Source organism: Microcaecilia unicolor, chromosome 13 (assembly GCF_901765095.1).
Source record: "Microcaecilia unicolor chromosome 13, aMicUni1.1, whole genome shotgun sequence".
In the NCBI taxonomy this organism is placed as follows: Eukaryota; Metazoa; Chordata; class Amphibia; order Gymnophiona; family Siphonopidae; genus Microcaecilia; species Microcaecilia unicolor.
The window spans coordinates 50085500-50103066 of NC_044043.1; the positions used below are offsets into that span (position 1 = coordinate 50085500).

General features: G+C 46.8%; 1 protein-coding gene across 2 annotated transcripts in view; it reads right to left on the reverse strand.

Annotated features, from left to right (window-relative positions):
- Positions 1-375: 375 nt before the first annotated feature.
- The window catches only part of DHX40 (DEAH-box helicase 40), a 65174-nt gene continuing 47982 nt past the window's right edge, over positions 376-17567 (reverse strand). For both annotated transcript variants that reach the window (XM_030185849.1, XM_030185848.1), the window contains exons 14-18: positions 14773-14881; positions 13170-13264; positions 11871-11940; positions 10701-10929; positions 376-1606 (exon numbers count right to left, since the gene is read on the reverse strand). In XM_030185849.1, the coding sequence (XP_030041709.1) occupies positions 1488-1606; positions 10701-10929; positions 11871-11940; positions 13170-13264; positions 14773-14881 (622 nt within the window). In that variant the 3' untranslated portion in view covers positions 376-1487. The remainder of the gene's footprint in view (positions 1607-10700; positions 10930-11870; positions 11941-13169; positions 13265-14772; positions 14882-17567) is intronic.

Below are 17567 nucleotides of genomic sequence, written 5' to 3' on the forward strand. Positions count from 1 at the left end.
TAACTACACCTCCATTTTGTACTTCTTTGCTAGGTTGTTTAAATTGAAATGTTACAGTTATGTACTACTTCACAAATTAGGTCATTTGGGGCACTGTTTACTAAGCCATGCTAGAGTCCGCTAGTGGTTTTAGCTTAGCACGCTCTACCTGTGTAGATGCTTATAATAGTCCTATGGGAATCTATACGGTTAGCTCATGCTTATTTTTAGCACACGCTAAAAATGCTAGCGCACCTTAGTAAACAGGGCCATTGTTCTCGAATACTTTTTCCAGATAAGACCTATTCAGCAGAGATGTACCACTTTAGTGCACACGTTAGTAGTAAATAGTTCCCACTGCATAAAGTGGGACCTGCAGTAAATATTACACATTAATGAGCAGTAGTGCATTTTAATAGATCTGGACCAAAATAAGGGAAAGCCTCAGAAATATAATTTGTCTGTAAAGCAGTTGGTCTCTGAGGCATTCTGCCAAAACCAAAGACATTAAAAAATTCCACTTCATTCATATAAGCAAAGCTAACTTATGATTGTGTCCTAACTTCACAATGGTCACTTTTCTTTGAGATTATGTGGCTTTCATCCCCTCACATGATGGTACAGCACGATTATTCCCCTGCTTCCTTTCTTGGTACTAAATTTCTATTAAAGAACAGCTTTTATTAGTTCAGAATATTCCAGTTTTACAGAACTTTAGCAAGCTGATGTTCTTTATCCTAGAAATGCTAAAAAAAAAAAAAAAAAACCCAAAAAAAAAACCAGTTTAATATTTTGCATAAGCTTCTTTTCAGCATCATATACACAGCCAGTTCCATTGTCTTCTGCTTATTTGTGGTTTAAGTGTGACACCCTCCCAATCCTGAAATGGGGTTGCAAACGATGCAGTGGGTGGATGGAGGTTTGTCCTTTGGAGGAGTGTTTGGGACCTCATCCAAAAGAGATTTTTTTGTTATTGTCAGGCAGTTTTGCCAGACATTATGCTTAAAGGTGAATTAGGTCTATGTGTAGTGCTGCATAGCAAGACTGCTGCTTTCTCAGTTTTTCTTGCGCCGGAGTCTGCTTTAAAATAGGCAGAGCCAATTCCATATGGTCTTTAGACATCAAGTTTCAGGCACTGAAACATAAGAACATGTTTTCCCAAAACTTATTTTGTAAGAACGACCCTGCCCTTCCCGATAGGGATGATTCATCACAGGCACAAATGTGATCCAGTTAAATGCAACAGAATAGAGGCAGTAGAAAAGCAAACTGTCCCTTGATATGTTGTCCCATAAGAACTATGCATGCTCTTTCCTTACAGTGGTTTTAGGGGCATTTTTCTGAAGCATACTTCTCACTTTCAAAAAGCCTGTTCACCTTCTCTGGTCCTCTGTAGTCTTAAGTTGGCTTTACCCTTGTCTGCGTACAGTGACTATCCAGTTTGCTGTTTCTGTTTCCTGAACTGGAACAGAACTCATTTGGATAATTCCAGTTCCTCCCTGGATGTATTAGGTTAAGTGCTTTGATTTCTGTTGTTTTCTCTGTAAATAGCGAGCACGTGCTTCAGATATAGATTTATCATCGTTTCTCTTTTCCACTTTCTTTATAGATTCTTCCATTGCTGCTTCTGGAAATAAAATTAAAGCCAAATATTACATCGCTATTCTAAAAACAATCTCTGCATTACTTTATAGTATATAGTTAAAACAAAACTGATTAAAAAAAAAATCTTAAATCATATTTTAAGTAAGCTACAGGGAATTGGTGCATTAAAAATCTCACTTCAGTGTCTATGCTTTAGCGTAAACCATACATACTTTGTACCATTTAGACAGAGCAGGTGTTTTAAAGTGCCCATGTTCTAAGCTAAACCATTTAACTCATTTTATGCTGCTTATATTTGCATTATACACTTTAGTTGTGAACTCATCTTACTTTCTAATTTCTCATATGCGCAGTAGAGACTTCCCTCTCTGTCCCGCCCTCGCGTCAAGACGTAATAACATCAGAGGGCGGAACAGAGAGGGAAACTGAGTCGGACTGTCGGACGCTGCTGCTGGAGCCTGGAAACGAACATCGCGTGCACCAACCTCCACCCTCCCTTCCCCATCCCCGCCGCCACTCCTGCCCCCCTCCGTATCAGGCCCCCTGCACTGACCTGACAGCGCCTCTCACCTCCTTGTGGAAGCGCAGCAGGCAGCAGCAGAGCGATCTGCTGCTGCCTGCAGCGCTTTCACACAGAGGTGAGAGGCGCTGTCAGGTCAGTGCAGGGGGCCGGATACGGAGGGGGGAGGGAGCGGCGGTGAGGAGGGTAGCTGGAAATCTTGCCCGTTTTAACGGGCTTAATGGCTAGTTAATTTATATTCCATACTATTCAATAACGTGCTAGTCAGATCACAGTCCTACAAAGACAAAACATCGAAATAACTTCCCCCTCCCATCTCCTGTAAAATATTAAGGCACCAGGGGGTCCTTTTATAAAGGTGCGCTAGTGTTTTTAGGGCATGCTTAAATGTTAGTCACCCATATATTTCTATGGCATTGCTAGCGTTTAGTGCACATCTTTGTAAAAGGACCCTTAGGCTTCTTATTCATCAAAAGATTGAGTAAACAGAAGAGCTTTCAATTATTTCCTAAAATTTAAATAATTGGATTGTCTCTGTAAAATTGGGGATACAGCATTCCATAAATATAGACTAGCTACTGAAAAAGCGAATTCCCCAATCCTAGGTTGGAATGGCAGTCCCTTGTGAATTAGCTATCATAGTAACATAGTAAATAACAGCAGATAAAGACCTGTACGGTTCATCCAGTCTGACCAACAAGATAAACTCATAGTATAAGGTATGCTGTGATACTTCATATATATACCTGATCTTGATTTGTCCTTGCCATTTTCAGGGCACAGACCATAGAAGTCTGCCCGGCACTGTCCTTGGTTCTCCAACTTCTGAAGTTGTCTTCGAAGCCCCACTCCAGCCTATCCAAATCTGTCCAGCCACAATCAGGGCACAGACTGTAGAAGTCTGCCCAGCACTGGCTTTGCTTTCTAATTACTGGTGTTGTCATCTAATCACCGCTAAGGTTCTTCGGATCCACTCCTTCTAAACAGGATTCCTTTGTGTTTATCCCATGCCTTTTTGAATTCCATTACCATTTTCATCTCCACCACCTCCTGCAGGAGAGCATTCCAGGTATCTACCACCCTCTCCGTGAAAAAGTACTTCCTGACATTATTTCTGAGTCAGTCCAATGCAGATTCAATTAATGTCCTCTAGTTCTATCACTTTCTATCTCAGGAAAAGGTTTTTTTTTTTGTAGGTTAATACCTTTCAAATATTTGAAAGGCTGTATCATATCATCCCTGTCTCTCCTTTCCTCCAGGTGTACACGTGCAGGTCATCAAATCTCTCCTCATAAGTCTTGTGACGCAAACCCCATACCATTTTCATAATTTTTTTCTGAACCACTTCAAGTCTTTTTATATACTTAGCAAGATAAGGCCTCCAAAACTGAACACAATACTCCCACAGTAGGGCCTCACCAACGACTTGTACAGGGGCATCAACACCACCTTTCTTCTGCTGGTCACACCCCTCTCTAAGCAGCCTGGCATCCTTCTGGCCACAGCCACCACCTTGTCACATTGTTTCCTTATCTTCAGATCCTCAGACATCATCACCCCAAGGTCTCTCTCCTTAACCAAGCTCTCCCCTCCTATCTGGTATATCTCCTTTGGATTTCTGCATTACTCTACACTTCTTGGCATTAAATTTTAACTGCTAGACCTTTGACCATTATTCTAATTTTTGAAGATCTCTTCTCATGGTTTCCAGTCCCTTTGGGGCATCCACTCTGTTGGCTATCTTCATGTCATCTGCAAAAAGGCTTCCTTCTAATCCTTCAGCAATGTCTCTCACAAATAAACAGAATCAGCCTCAGCACCAACTCCTGAGGCACTCCACTGCTCACCTTCCTTTTCTCCAAGTGGATTTCATTTACCACCACCCTCTGTCGCCTGTTGGTCAACCAGTTTCCAATCCAGTTCACCACTTTGGGTCCTAAGTTTAGCCCTCTCAGCTTATTCATGAGTCTTCTGAGGTATTGTATCAAAGGCTATCAAGACAGATTCCTTCAGAGGAGATGACAGTGATTAGATCCTGCAGGTTCCTTGTTTCCTACTGGGGACACCATGTCCATTAAGCCTGTCTCGTCAAGGCATGCCATTAGAATGACACAGCCTAGCAGTCTCAACATCTGCCAGGCTGATACCTGCAGACTGGTGCATCTCCTCATGAACTTTGTCAAAAGCTTTCTGAAAATCTAGACACACTACATCACCTGGCTCACCTTTACCTACAAGTTTATTCATGCCTTGAAAGAAATGAAGCAAATTGGTGAGGCAAGACTTACCTTGGCTGAATCCATGTTGACTGTCCCAAGAAACCATGTTTATTTGTTCAGTAATTTTATTCTTTATAATAGTTTCCAGTATTTGCCCACATTGACATCAGGCTTACCAGTTTGCAATTTCCCAGATCACCCCCAGAACCCTGTTTAAAAGGTAAAATTATGTATAATCATACCTGATAATTTTCTTTCCATTAATCATAGCTGATCAATCCATAGACTGGTGGGTTGTGTCCATCTACCAGCAGGTGGAGATAGAGAGCAAACTTTTGCCTCCCTATATGTGGTCATGTGCTGCCGGAAACTCCTCAGTATGTCGATATCAAAGCTCCATCCGCAGGACTCAGCACTTAGAGAATTACACCCACGAAGGGACACTCTGCCCAGCTCACCACCGCCGAAACGGGGGAGGGGAATTAACCCAGCTCATCCCCACACAAGTGGGGGAGGGGAATCCGTCCAGCTCATCCCCGCGGAGCGGGGGAGGGACACCACACCCGCCGATGCGGGGGGATCTGGCTTATCCTGCAACCGCAACCGCGGGAGGAGCTGACTGACCCTAACACCGCCGAAGCGGGAGGGGTACAAAGCTGCCCTACAGCCGCACGAAGCGGGAGGGAGTGCCGGCAGAATTTATGTCTCAATCCAGCCCCGTAAAACGGAGGGGAGAGGAATGCAGCAGCTCACTGTAACACAAACTCGTCCCAACTCTTGAAGAATCCAAGTGAAAGAACTTGAACACGAAGTCTTTCTGAAATAACTGAAGACTAAACTTGAACCTGAAATGCAACCAGAATAAAAACAGAACAGATATCTGGGAGGGGCTATGGATTGATCAGCTATGATTAATGGAAAGAAAATTATCAGGTATGATTATACATAATTTTACCTTCCATATCATCAAGCTGATCAATCCATAGACTGGTGGGATGTACCGAAGCAGTACTCACCCAGGGCGGGACATTGAAATCCCTGACCTCAACACTGAAGCTCCAAACCGGGCCTCCGCCCGTGCAGCCACAGTCAAACGGTAATGCTTGGAGAATGTATGAGCCGAAGCCCAAGTTGCCGCCTTGCATATCTCTTCCAAGGAGACGGATCCGGCCTCTGCCATCGAGGCCGCCTGAGCTCTCGTGGAGGGAGCCTTCAGCTGGATAGGCGGCACCTTCCCCGCGGCCACATAAGCCGCTGCAATGGCTTCCTTGACCCATCTTGCCACTGTAGGCTTAGCAGCCTGCAGACCCTTACGAGGACCTGCAAACAGGACAAACAGATGATCCGATTTCCGGAAATCATTGGTCACTTCCAAGTATCTGAAGATGACTCGTCTCACATCCAGATATTTAAGAGCAGAGTACTCCTCTGGGTAGTCCTCCCTACGAAAGGAAGGGAGACAGAGCTGCTGATTCACATGGAAGCGAGAAACAATCTTGGGCAGGAAGGAAGGCACTGTGCGAATAGTCACTCCTGCCTCAGTGAACTGCAGAAAAGGCTCTCGACATGAGAGCGCCTGGAGCTCGGAAACTCTTCTGGCTGAAGTGATAGCCACCAAAAAGACTGCTTTCAACGTCAGGTCTTTCAGAGATGCCCTCGACAAGGGTTCAAAAGGCGGCTTCTGCAATGCTCTTAGCACCAGGTTGAGATTCCACGCAGGCACCACTGAGTGCAGAGGAGGGCGCAGGTGATTAACTCCCTTGAGAAAGCGCACCACATCTGGCTGCGAAGCCAGGGAAGCACCCTTCAGGCGGCCCCTGAAGCAAGCCAGAGCCGCTACCTGGACTTTAAGGGAACTGAGCGACAGGCCTTTCTCCAGACCTTCTTGCAGGAACGCCAACACTGAAGAAATTGGAGCAGTGAAGGGAGAAAGTGAGCCTGCTTCACACCATGCTGCAAAGATACGCCAAACCCTGGCGTAAGCAGTAGAAGTAGAGCGCTTCCTCGCTCTCAGCATAGTGGCGATGACCTTGTCTGAGAAGCCCTTCTTCCTCAGACGCTGCCGCTCAATAGCCAGGCCGTAAGACCAAAGGGAGAGGGATCCTCCATCACCACGGGACCCTGATGTAACAAGCCCTGCTCCACTGACAGCCGCAGAGGATCGTCGACTGAGAGCCTGATCAAGTCCGCATACCAGGAACGTCTGGGCCAATCCGGACCCACCAGGATTACCCTGCCGGGATGCTTTGCCACCCGGTCTAGCACCCTGCCCAACATGGGCCAGGGCGGGAACACATAGAGGAGCTCTTGTGTCGGCCACTGTTGGAGAAGAGCATCTACTCCCAGGGATCGAGGGTCCCGTCCTCTGCTGAAAAAGCGCGGCACTTGGCAATTGGCCGATGACGCCATCAGATCTAGGCTCGGCTGGCCCCAGCGCTTCGTGATGTCCAAGAACGCCTGAGCAGATAGTTGCCACTCTCCGGGCTCCAAGGTATGGCGACTGAGAAAGTCCGCCTTGACATTCATGACTCCGGCAATGTGGGCCGCTGAAAGCTGCTCCAGGTTTGCTTCCGCCCACTGGCAAAGACTCATAGCCTCCTTGGCTAGAGGGGCGCTCTTGGTACCTCCCTGGCGGTTGATATAGGCCACAGCCGTGGCATTGTCCGACAGGACCCGTACAGGCTACAACACCAGTACCGGGATGAACTCCAATAACACCAACCGAATGGCTCTGAGTTCCAGGAGGTTGATAGACCACTTGCCTCTGCAGGAGACTAGAGCCCCTGCGCTGTCCTTCCCAAACAGTGGGCTCCCCAGCCCATCCAAGAGGCGTCTGTCGTGACGACAATCCACTCCGGGGTCACCAGAGGCAATCCTGCAGACAACTTGTCTGTCTGCGTCCACCAGCTCAGCGCCTTGCGCACTGCTGGGTCCACGGGAAGGCGCACAGCATAATCCTCCGACATCGGAGTCCAGCGCAGCAGCAGAGATAGCTGTAGTGGTCTCATATGAGCCCTGGCCCAGGGCACCACTTCCATCATGGCCGTCATAGAGCCCAACAGCTGCACGTAGTCCCAAGCCCGAATAGGAGAGGCTACTAGGAACTAGTCCACCTGAGCCTGAAGCTTGACAATCCGATTGTCTGGCAGGAACACTCTGCCCACTTGGGTGTCGAATCGAACTCCCAGATACTCCAGGGACTGAGTCGGGCGCAGCTGGCTCTTCTTCCAGTTGATGATCCATCCCAGGGAGCTCACAAGAGCAACTACCCGGTCCATAGCTTTGCCGCACTCTGCATAAGAGGGGGCTCGGATCAACCAGTCGTCCAGATAAGGATGGACTTGTACTCCTTCCTTTAGCAGGAAGGCCGCTATGACCCCCATTACTTTGGAAAAGGTCCGCGGAGCAGTAGCCAACCCGAAAGGGAGGGCTCTGAACTGGAAGTGTCGTCTCAGGACTGTAAAACGCAGAAAGCGTTGGAGAGGAGGCCAGATGGGAATATGCAGGTACGCTTCCTTGATGTCCAAGGAAGCCAAGAACTCTCCTGCCTTCACTGCCGCTATAACAGAGCGGAGAGTCTCCATGCGAAAGTGCCTCACTTTCCAGGCCCGATTGACCCCTTTGAGGTCGAGGATAGGCCGGACAGAACCTCCTTTCTTTGGAACCACAAAGTAAATGGAGTAACGTCCCTTGCCAATCTGATTTTTTTTGGCACCGGAACGACCGCACCCAGGCGGATCAGGTTGTCCAAGGTCTGCTGCACTGCCACAGCTTGACCGGAGACTTGCAAGAGAGAGTACAAACCCGTCTCTTAAGGGTTGGCAGAACTCTAGCTTGTAGCCGTCTCTGATGACTTCCAGCACCCACGCGTCTGAAGTTATAGTGGTCCACTCGCCCAGAAACGAGGACAGCCGTCCTCCAATCTGCACTGGGGCGTGGACCAAGGCCCCGTCATTGGGTACGAGACCCTGGGGGAGGACCGGAGGGAGCACCTCCGGGACGGCGGTCTCTGCGAAAGGAATGCTGCTTGGGGGAGAAATTCCTCTTGAAGGAAGAGGGGGCAGAGGAACCCGACTTGCCCGGGCGGTACCGACGGGCTTCCAGCAACCGTCCTCTGGAGGTACCGGGACGAGTACTAGCCCGAGCCCTGACCTCTGGTAATTTCTTGCCCTTAGATGTGCCGAGATCGGTCACGATTTTGTCCAGCTCGACCCCAAAGAGCAGCTTGCCTTTAAAAGGCAATCTAGCCAGGCGGGATTTAGAGGCGTGGTCAGCAGACCAATGTTTCAGCCAAAGCCACCGCCGCGCAGAGACTGTCTGAGCCATGCCTTTAGCTGAGGCTCTCAAGACATCATACAGCAAGTCTGCCAAATAGGCTAAGCCCGATTCCAGGGCCGGCCAATCAGCCCTCAAGGAAAGATCCGAGGGGGAAGCCCGCTGCACCATAGTCAGGCACGCCCTGGCCACATAGGAGCCGCAAACTGAGGCCTGCAAACTTAAAGCAGCTGCCTCAAAGGACGACCTTAAGGCCGCCTCCAATCTTCTGTCTTGGGCGTCCTTTAGGGCCGTGCCACCTTCCACCGGCAACGCCGTTTTCTTAGTCACCGCAGTGATTAAAGAATCCACGGTAGGCCACAGATAGGCCTCACGTTCACTCACAGCCAAAGGATAGAGGCGGGACATAGCCCTAGCCACTTTAAGGCTCGTTTCCGGGACATCCCATTGAGCCGCAATTAAGGTGTGCATGGCATCATGCACGTGGAAGGATCTAGGCGGGCGCTTCGTCCCCAGCATAATGGCAGAGCCAACAGGGGCTGAGGGAGAGACGTCCTCCGGAGAGGAAATCTTCAAAGTGTCCATGGCCTGTAAAAACAGGTTGGGCAAATCCTCTGGGCTAAAAAGCCGCGCTGCAGAGGGGTCATCCGCTCCATCCGAGCGGGGATCTATCTCCTCCAAGGAATCCGCAAAGGACCGTTGGGAGACCTCAGACACGCTGCCCTCATCTACATCGGAGGAGACAAAGTCCTCCAAGGCCTGGAAATCAACCCGAGGGCGTTTACCTCTGGGAACCTCAACCTCTTTATCAGAAGAGGGAGCAGGGGCAGCGTTTTGCATGAGGAAAGCCTGATGCAGCAGCAAAACAAACTCGGGGGAGAAACCCCCCAGACTGTGCACTTCCGCAGCCTGGGCAACAGCCCTAGACGCACTCTCAACCGGCGCTCGCAATAGCGGGGGAGAGACATGCTGCGCATCCAAAATGGCGTCCGGCGCGAAACTCCGCGAAGGAGCCGCGCGGGAAGAACGGCGCTTAACTTTAGCCGCTTGTGCCGTCGCCCAAATTAAGGGCGTTCATGGCATTAATGTCTCCAACCTCAAGGGCGGCCCACGAAGAAGCCGTCCGAGCCGCGTGGCCGGCCAAGATGGCGGAGGCGAGGAGCGGGGGATGGGCGTTTATGGCGGGGAAAAACCGCCACGCCAGAGGAACGACCGGGACATTCATCGGTCACTAAACTGTCACCCATCAAGGGCGAATCAGGTTGTAAAACCCCCGCATCCCCTCTAGAAGCGCTCCAGCGATCCGGGGAGCGACCCTTTGCGCCCTCGCCCTCCGACGCCATATGCCACGAGGAGAAGAATCGGGGAACCCCCTGCCCGCTATAAAAAGGTAAAATTACCTGCTTGCCGCTCCGAGCTGTAACGAACTGGTGTCCCAGTGAGTAGCTGCAATGAACGTTTAAAGAAACGTCGAATTAAACGCCTTTAAAGACGTTCAAATTTTTTTTTTTTTAAACGGAGCCAGCGGGAGGGGGGAGAAAAGGAGGGACCTGGCACCACCAGGTTTGCACTTGCTCAAAAGAGCCCTCAACCCCAGGCCTCAACAAAACCTAAGGATTAGGCTTGGAGGCCTAGCCAGAGCTGCTGCTGTGTGTGACCACCACCTGCTGAGATAGAGAACATACTGAGGAGTTTCCGGCAGCACATGACCACATATAGGGAGGCAAAAGTTTGCTCTCTATCTCCACCTGCTGGTAGATGGACACAACCCACCAGTCTATGGATTGATCAGCTTGATGATATGGAAATTGGCATTATATTGGCTACTTTCCAGTCTTCAAGTACTATGGAAGATCTTAATGATCTGTTACAGATCAGCAATTTAATGTTCGAGTTCTTTTAGAGCACAGTGACTTAGAGGTGAGGGGAGATTGAAGAATCTGGGCTAAGGAGATTCCAGCACCCACTCATCCTTACCAACCTCCCTGGTGACCTTGAGGGGTAGACCTCCACCCCCCCAGCTGCCTGTGGATGCTAGAAATTTAAAGCCAGCTCTATACTAACTATCCCTTTCAAATGAAAATGTACTGCTGTTTTCTCACCATGCTGCAGTTTGATGGCTTCTTTTCTTCTCCACTTTGACAGTTCTTCTTCTGTCACTTCTTCTCGGGCCACAGTGCTTAGTTCATATGCATTGACTTCATGCAACTTGGGCAGTAAATCTTTAACCCATTCATAGCGAACAGGACACAAGGTTCTCACATAAATTTTTGATGTAACCACGACATCATGGAAAATGATCCACTCCAGCTGTGCTTCCTGATTATAGAGCTTAAAGAAAGTGCATGGTTACATGGTCAGGTGAAATAAGATCCAGATATCATACAGTTCGCGGGTAAATAATCAGAGCTCCAGGGGTACTTCTGGCTATCAAAACAACACTACACTAATAGGTTTGCTTTGATTATAGCCCCCATGGCACACTCTTTCTCCCTTCCCTCTGCGCCTGTATTTTTCTCTCTTGCTGCCCCCCAGCTCACCAATCTGTTGTCCTTCAAACGACTTGAACAATTTATTTCTAAGTTTTAATAATGTAGCCATAACAGAGTTTGGTACAACATGTTCCAGAAGTTTACAATTATACTACTCTGATAAGTAGTGTAAGTTCAATTCCAGACCACCAAGCAACATTGTGGAATATTCCCCACCTAAGTGGAGAGACAGATGGGAATCTTTCTTCAGGGACCTCACAAGGTTCTGAGCATGACCCCAGGAGGGTGGGTGTGGGGGGAAATTCTATCCTTCCTGAGTACTCATTTCTCTTCCATATCCCAAGTGCCCCTTTCCAGGTCCTTTTTTTCTTTCTTTCCCCTCTGTATGCTTCTTCCAGAATCCTTCACCCTTTCTGGCCTCCCCCATAGCCTTCAACAATCCTTCTCCTGTTCTTCTATGGCCTTCCCCTCATCTCTTGCATAGCTATCATTAAGTAAACCTGTGCAGAGGACAGGCTGTGACTGGGTTTGAAAATATACACCAGCTAATGAGGACATGCTGGCCTGTCTTCCTACTGCTGGGCTGGCAGTTCCGAGGCAGAGGATCATCATGCACCCCAATACAATAAGTGTAATTACATCACTAACTAACTAAGATATCCCTATAGTCCTTAACAAGCTGTTCTCCTTTATGTTATGCTATTCATAACTAAAGCAATTCAGAAATATCAAAAGGTGTGCAGTACAGCCAACAACACAATTTAGAAACACATAACTTACAGCTGATGAAGGATGAATATGCACTACATTGCCATGTCCATCCATTGTGTAAAATGTTCTTCCAGCCGATCTGCAAACACAGAAATGCTCCTTATATTCTAGGGCTTTACCAATTGCTAAGCTGGATTTTCTACAGGTTCTGAAACTTTTTGGGAGGACCAGCAAAAACATGTTCTGAATGTGATAATGTACAGTTAGTATCAAACATCACCAGATCATTAAGAGGAAATTATTTTCAGCATTTTAATGATTCCTAATATTTTCCCACAGTAATGAGTTGAACTCAAAAATATCACCACTAAACACATTTTGTTAATTTTTTTTTCCTTTTAGTTATAGGACACACACATGGTTAAAAAACTATCATTGGTCCTTACTATAATCATTTACCCCACTAACTGGTCAATGTTTCATCAAAGATATTTTTCTAGACAGTGAACACAAGTGCTGTGCAGACACATTTCTACCTGCAGCTACAGGAAGACTACTTGGGTGGCAGTAGAAGAAGAAAAAAAAAAGGATTAGGTTTCTACCTGAAGCACAAATTCACTTTGCACAAAGAGTAAGTCTTGCAATCGACTGAGAAAAATAAACCACCACACCAGAACTAAAGCTCATTCTTCAACCGTGCAGTGTTCTGGGTTTTGATCAGGTTTGCAGCTTAGCTCTGGATATGCTATTGAGGAAGGGTTTCCATTAACTTCAGGGCAGAAGAGATTTTATTTTCATTCAAATATATTGAAAAATGATGAAGAAATAGGAGTAGAAACAATTACCTTCCAAAAAGTACATTTATTACTTGGAATTAAAAAACACAAGGGAACGAACTTTAGCTGTGCTACCAGCTTCTTTATCATAAAGCCTGACAAAGACTAGTTTCATTAATAAATAAACAAACATTCTTTATTCATTTCACTCCCTTCACCAGCGACAAACTCCAGCTTTTGGTTTCAACCTTTGTATTCCACATTCACCCCAAGCCATGCCACTGCTGAAGTGAGCAATAAGCACTTGGAAGTTTTATTAAACAGGCTCATGTCTAGAAATCAGGCCCCTGATTGTCCAGTTAGATAGAAGCGCTTCTCCCATAGATGAACAATGCAATTTAAACTATAGCACATTCTGAGTTGTCTCACCTTAAAGAGAAACATCCAAGCACAGATTTTAGCACTGCAGGACACAAAGACAGCATTGCTTGGCGTCTAAAGCTTACTGCTGAGCTGGAGGAGAACTTTCATTGCCTTGAACTGAAAGAAATCCATCCCCCTTTGTAATTTTGTAAAAATTCAGTTATTTTACCTTCTGGCTACGTTAGTGAAGTACCCAGCACATAAACACTGTCGGAGTATCTCATTTCTGGAGCCATCAAATCTCTCCCTCGGAAAGTCTTTAAACTGTTTGAAACCAACAGAAAGCCACATCACATGTACAGAACTCATTCTTCCACTCTGTCTTATTTTAATTTGATGAACCAAACTTTTATTCTTTGTGTTTTTCTGCTGATGTGCACCAATTTTACCACTCAGGACAAGGGCCTAAAATAGATAGTCCATGACACAGAAAACCAGTCCAGGTTCTCTGCCTCAGATTCCAATATTTGTCACATTTTGAGGCTTTCAATAAATTAGACTGATGAGGTAAAATGCTCTGGGAACAGAAGCAGAAAACAGGGAGGGGAAATGAAATCTCACAATGATAGACAGGGCTTCATCTAACCTTTATCCAGGGGCAGACTGACAGGCAACCAAGCAGTGCCCAAGGGCCCAGGGCAGTTGGAGGGCCCAGAACATCCCTCCCTCCCCTCTGGGACTAGGATGCCCCCTCTCTCTCCCCCTCCTGAAATCCTGTCTCTGAACCCCCACCACCACCATCATCAGGAGCGAGAAAAGAGCTTCCAATCCAAGTGGGAAGAAGAGGCAGAGTCTACACTTACTATCCTGAGGTCTCCGCTGATGCTGGAATCTCTCTCTGCCACAGCACACCCTTGCAGAAGAAGGAAGTTATGTCAGAAGGGGGACAGGCCTCAGGATAGTAAGTACGGACTCAACTTCTTCTTCCCGCTTGGATTGGAAGTTGTTTTCTTGCTCCAGGTAGGGGGGGGGGGGGGGCAGAGACAGGAGTGCAGGAGGGGGAGAGAGATAGGGCATCCCGATGCTGGATGGAATGGGATGGGGGGGCCCCAATGATCTTTATTGCCCAGGGGGCCAGATCACTATCAGCCTGTCCCTGCTTTTATCTGCAAATAATTTTACTTTCACAAAACTCATAAAATCCTTTGAAACACAAAGGGGCTGGAAAGCAGTGGCGTACCAAGGGGGGGGGGGGCGATGGGGGCGGTCCGCCCCGGGTGCACGCCGGTGGGGGGGGGGGGGGGGTGCCGCGGCGCGCGCCTGCTCCGAGTTTGCTAAACTTCTTTGCTCATTCGCTGCAGCTCCCTCTGCCCCGGAACAGGTTACTTCCTGTTCCAGGGTAGAGGGAGCTGTAGCAAATGAGCAAAGAAGTTTAGCGAACTCAGAGCAGGCGTGCATTGCGCGCCGCGGCACCCCCCCCCAAGCGGCGTACACCCGGGGGGGGTCATTTCGCCGGAGGGGGGGAAGGTGTAATTTAGTGGGGGGGGGCACATCGGCGCTCCGCCCCGGGTGCCATGCAGGCAAGGAACGCCACTGCTGGAAAGTATCTGCTTTTCAACATTCATTTTTAATTGAGCCTTATATTTTGAGTTTCCAAAACATGAGGATACTTCTAAATCTGGGAATACTTTGGAAATATATTATACATAAATTTAGGCTGGCAACACTGCAGAGGAACAGACAGTTCTTTCCTCCACTAGTAATTAGTAAAACCTACTGCCTATGTGTAGAGCTAAACAGGAGAAGTGTTAAGATAAACAAATGATACTCACCTGTTTCAGTCTGCTGGTGATTTCCTGCAGTTGTTTTTCTACGCTGAATGCAGACTTTAAGGCCCGCCAGTGGACAGAGTTCTTCTTGCACCATGCTGCAGGAGAATTACTAGGAACACACACAAAACCTCTGTACTAGGCGATATTCTCTGCCTGAGGAATCATTTCCAAAAACCATTTCTCAATGTATGGTTTGCTAGTGTGGGAGCTTTCACCCTTTTGGAGAGATCTAGATGCTGTGGCAGCATGACTGCAGAATTCAATGAAGAATGCCCTTCTTTAGTTAGGGTATACAGTGAAAAGTATATGAGAATTATTTAGGATTGCAAAATTAACATTTATTTTCTCAGCTAGAAAGCCCCAGTAATCCCTGTACACTAGCCAGGGCTGTTCCTGGTGTTAGATCAAGAACCAGAACAAGTAACGTTTTCAGGGTTACTAATATATGCAAATTAATCTGGTTCTGCTGATGAAAAAGTCTGCTTTCATAAGGAGGAATTTGGGCTAGTTACAGATTTTTATGGGTATTTATGTTCAGGCAAGTTAGGGAGCTCCAGCATTAAGACCTTTGGATGCATATAGTTTAATAAGACCAAAAGGGGAGGAAAGATGTTTGGTGAATTGGCAGGGGAGCCCTATCTCACCACAGAGTGAAAATGGAATAGTGATTTGAATATGGAATTCGGTCATGATGATTTTTAGTGTGGACAAAGCAATGAACGGGAAAGGATCCCCTACGACAAGTCCAAAGATGCAAAAGGAAAGTAGGGGATGACACAATGACTTCCAACAATCAGACTGATGTAAGCACAAACTTTATTGAGTGCGCACCAAAAGTGGACCTGACACGGGACCGTGTTTCAACAGAAAACACCGCCTGCCTCAGGGAGATATGATTGAGGTCTATAAAACCCTGAATGGTGTAGAAAGGGTAGAAGTGACTCGATTTTTCACTCTTTCAAAAAGTACAAAGGCCAAGGGACACTCAATGAAATTGCATGGAAATACTTTTAAAACAAATAGGAGGAAATACTTTTTCACTCAAAAATAGTTAAGCTCTGGAACTTGCTGCCAGAGAATGTGGTAACAGCGTTAGCGTATCTGGATTGAATAAAGGTTTGTACAAGTTCCTGGAGGAAAAGTCCATTGTCTATTATTAAGATGGACATGGGGGAAGCCACTGCTTGCCCCAAGATTGGTAGCATGTAATGTTGCTACTAAATGGGTTTCTGCCAGGTACTTGTGACCTGGATTGGCCACTGTTAGAAGCAGGATACTGGGCTAGATGGACCATTGTTCTGACCCAGTATGGCTATTCTTATGTTAGATGCTGAAGTCAAATAATCACTGCTGCTGGCAAGGTGCAGTAAAGCCTTGTCTGCAGCAGTGATCGTTTGACTTTTAGCCATATGCCGGCTGTGCTTTGGTTCATTTCATAGAATCATCTCAGTTACTGCACCATTGCCACAGCTTCAGCATCTAACAGAGTGTGGGTAACTCCCGAGGCAGGCGGTGTTTTCTGCTGAAACACGGTCTTGTGTTGTGTCTGCTCTTGGTGCTTACTCAATAAAGTTCAATTTTTAGTGTGGAGTGTATGGAAAGAGTTATGTTTTAAGTTTTTGCATTATCTGTATAAGCACTCCAGTGGGCATAGAGGGGCGAAAGAGATTGAATCCAGGATTTGCCCAGAAGGAAATGCTGAATGTTATTGGCATATGACTGGACTACATCCTAGGAGGAAGGGGGTGATACTCAATTGGTACTGTAGGATAAAACTAGATTTGTTGTGGATTCTGTGACAATAAAAATTATTCTATGTAATCTGGTTATTTGATCACACAATTTGGTACTCTCAAAGATTAGGTTTGAATAACTTTGCTACAAGTTCATTTTTAAGGTGAGGCTAAACATCCCTTATAATTAGCTCTCCTTGTGTAAGATACTGATTTTATTCCTGGATTGTGCTCTTCTCTCTCTCACTGCTCAACTCTTGATATGCTGTTGAGGAAGGGGTCAAAATAGCTTATGGGATAACTCAAGGATTCTGTTTAGCACGGCACCTAAGAACCAACCACAGAGCAGCACTGGAAGAAGCTTTGACTGAAGTACAGCCTGCTGTCCCATATGACTACACTGCACCAGCTTTGCTAAAAGTAGGAGGGACTGTGCCAGACAGGTTTAGCAGATCAAAAGGAAGCTGGGTGGAGTCAGATATTAAAGTAGCTAATGCAATATCCAGCACTAATTGGATGAATCTGGTTAGACAAAACTAGAGGTTACAATAGCAGCCCTATATGTGTCTAAAACACTTGAAGCCCTTAAAAAAAAATTGAGCTCCTAAATTTGTGACCTATTTTCAGCCAAACTTAGGGGTCCTTTTACAAAACGGCACTACCGATTAGCCATACACTAAATGTAAAGGAGCCTACTCAAGTCCCATGGGCTTTTTTGCATTCAGCGCACGCTAAGCGGTAGCGACACTTTATAAAAGGAGCCCTTAGGGGCCTAAATTCTCAGCTGAAACTCCATCTTAATTTAGGAGCTAAAAAGTCATGCCTATGAAGTTAGACCTCAAGCCAACACAGAGAGGGTCCAAAGTACAGATCAAAGTCCAAGTAGCCAAAAAGAAGCACTAGGAGCCTTCATAATTGGGACACAGATCCTTTCTTTAATCATGTAACCTGAACACCAATCTTTCTTTAATGACCCGACACGGGCCATGTTTTGGCACGTAGCGCCTGCATCAGGGGGTCAATACTATTAGTCCTATATGATTGTGGAAAAAAAGACAGCTA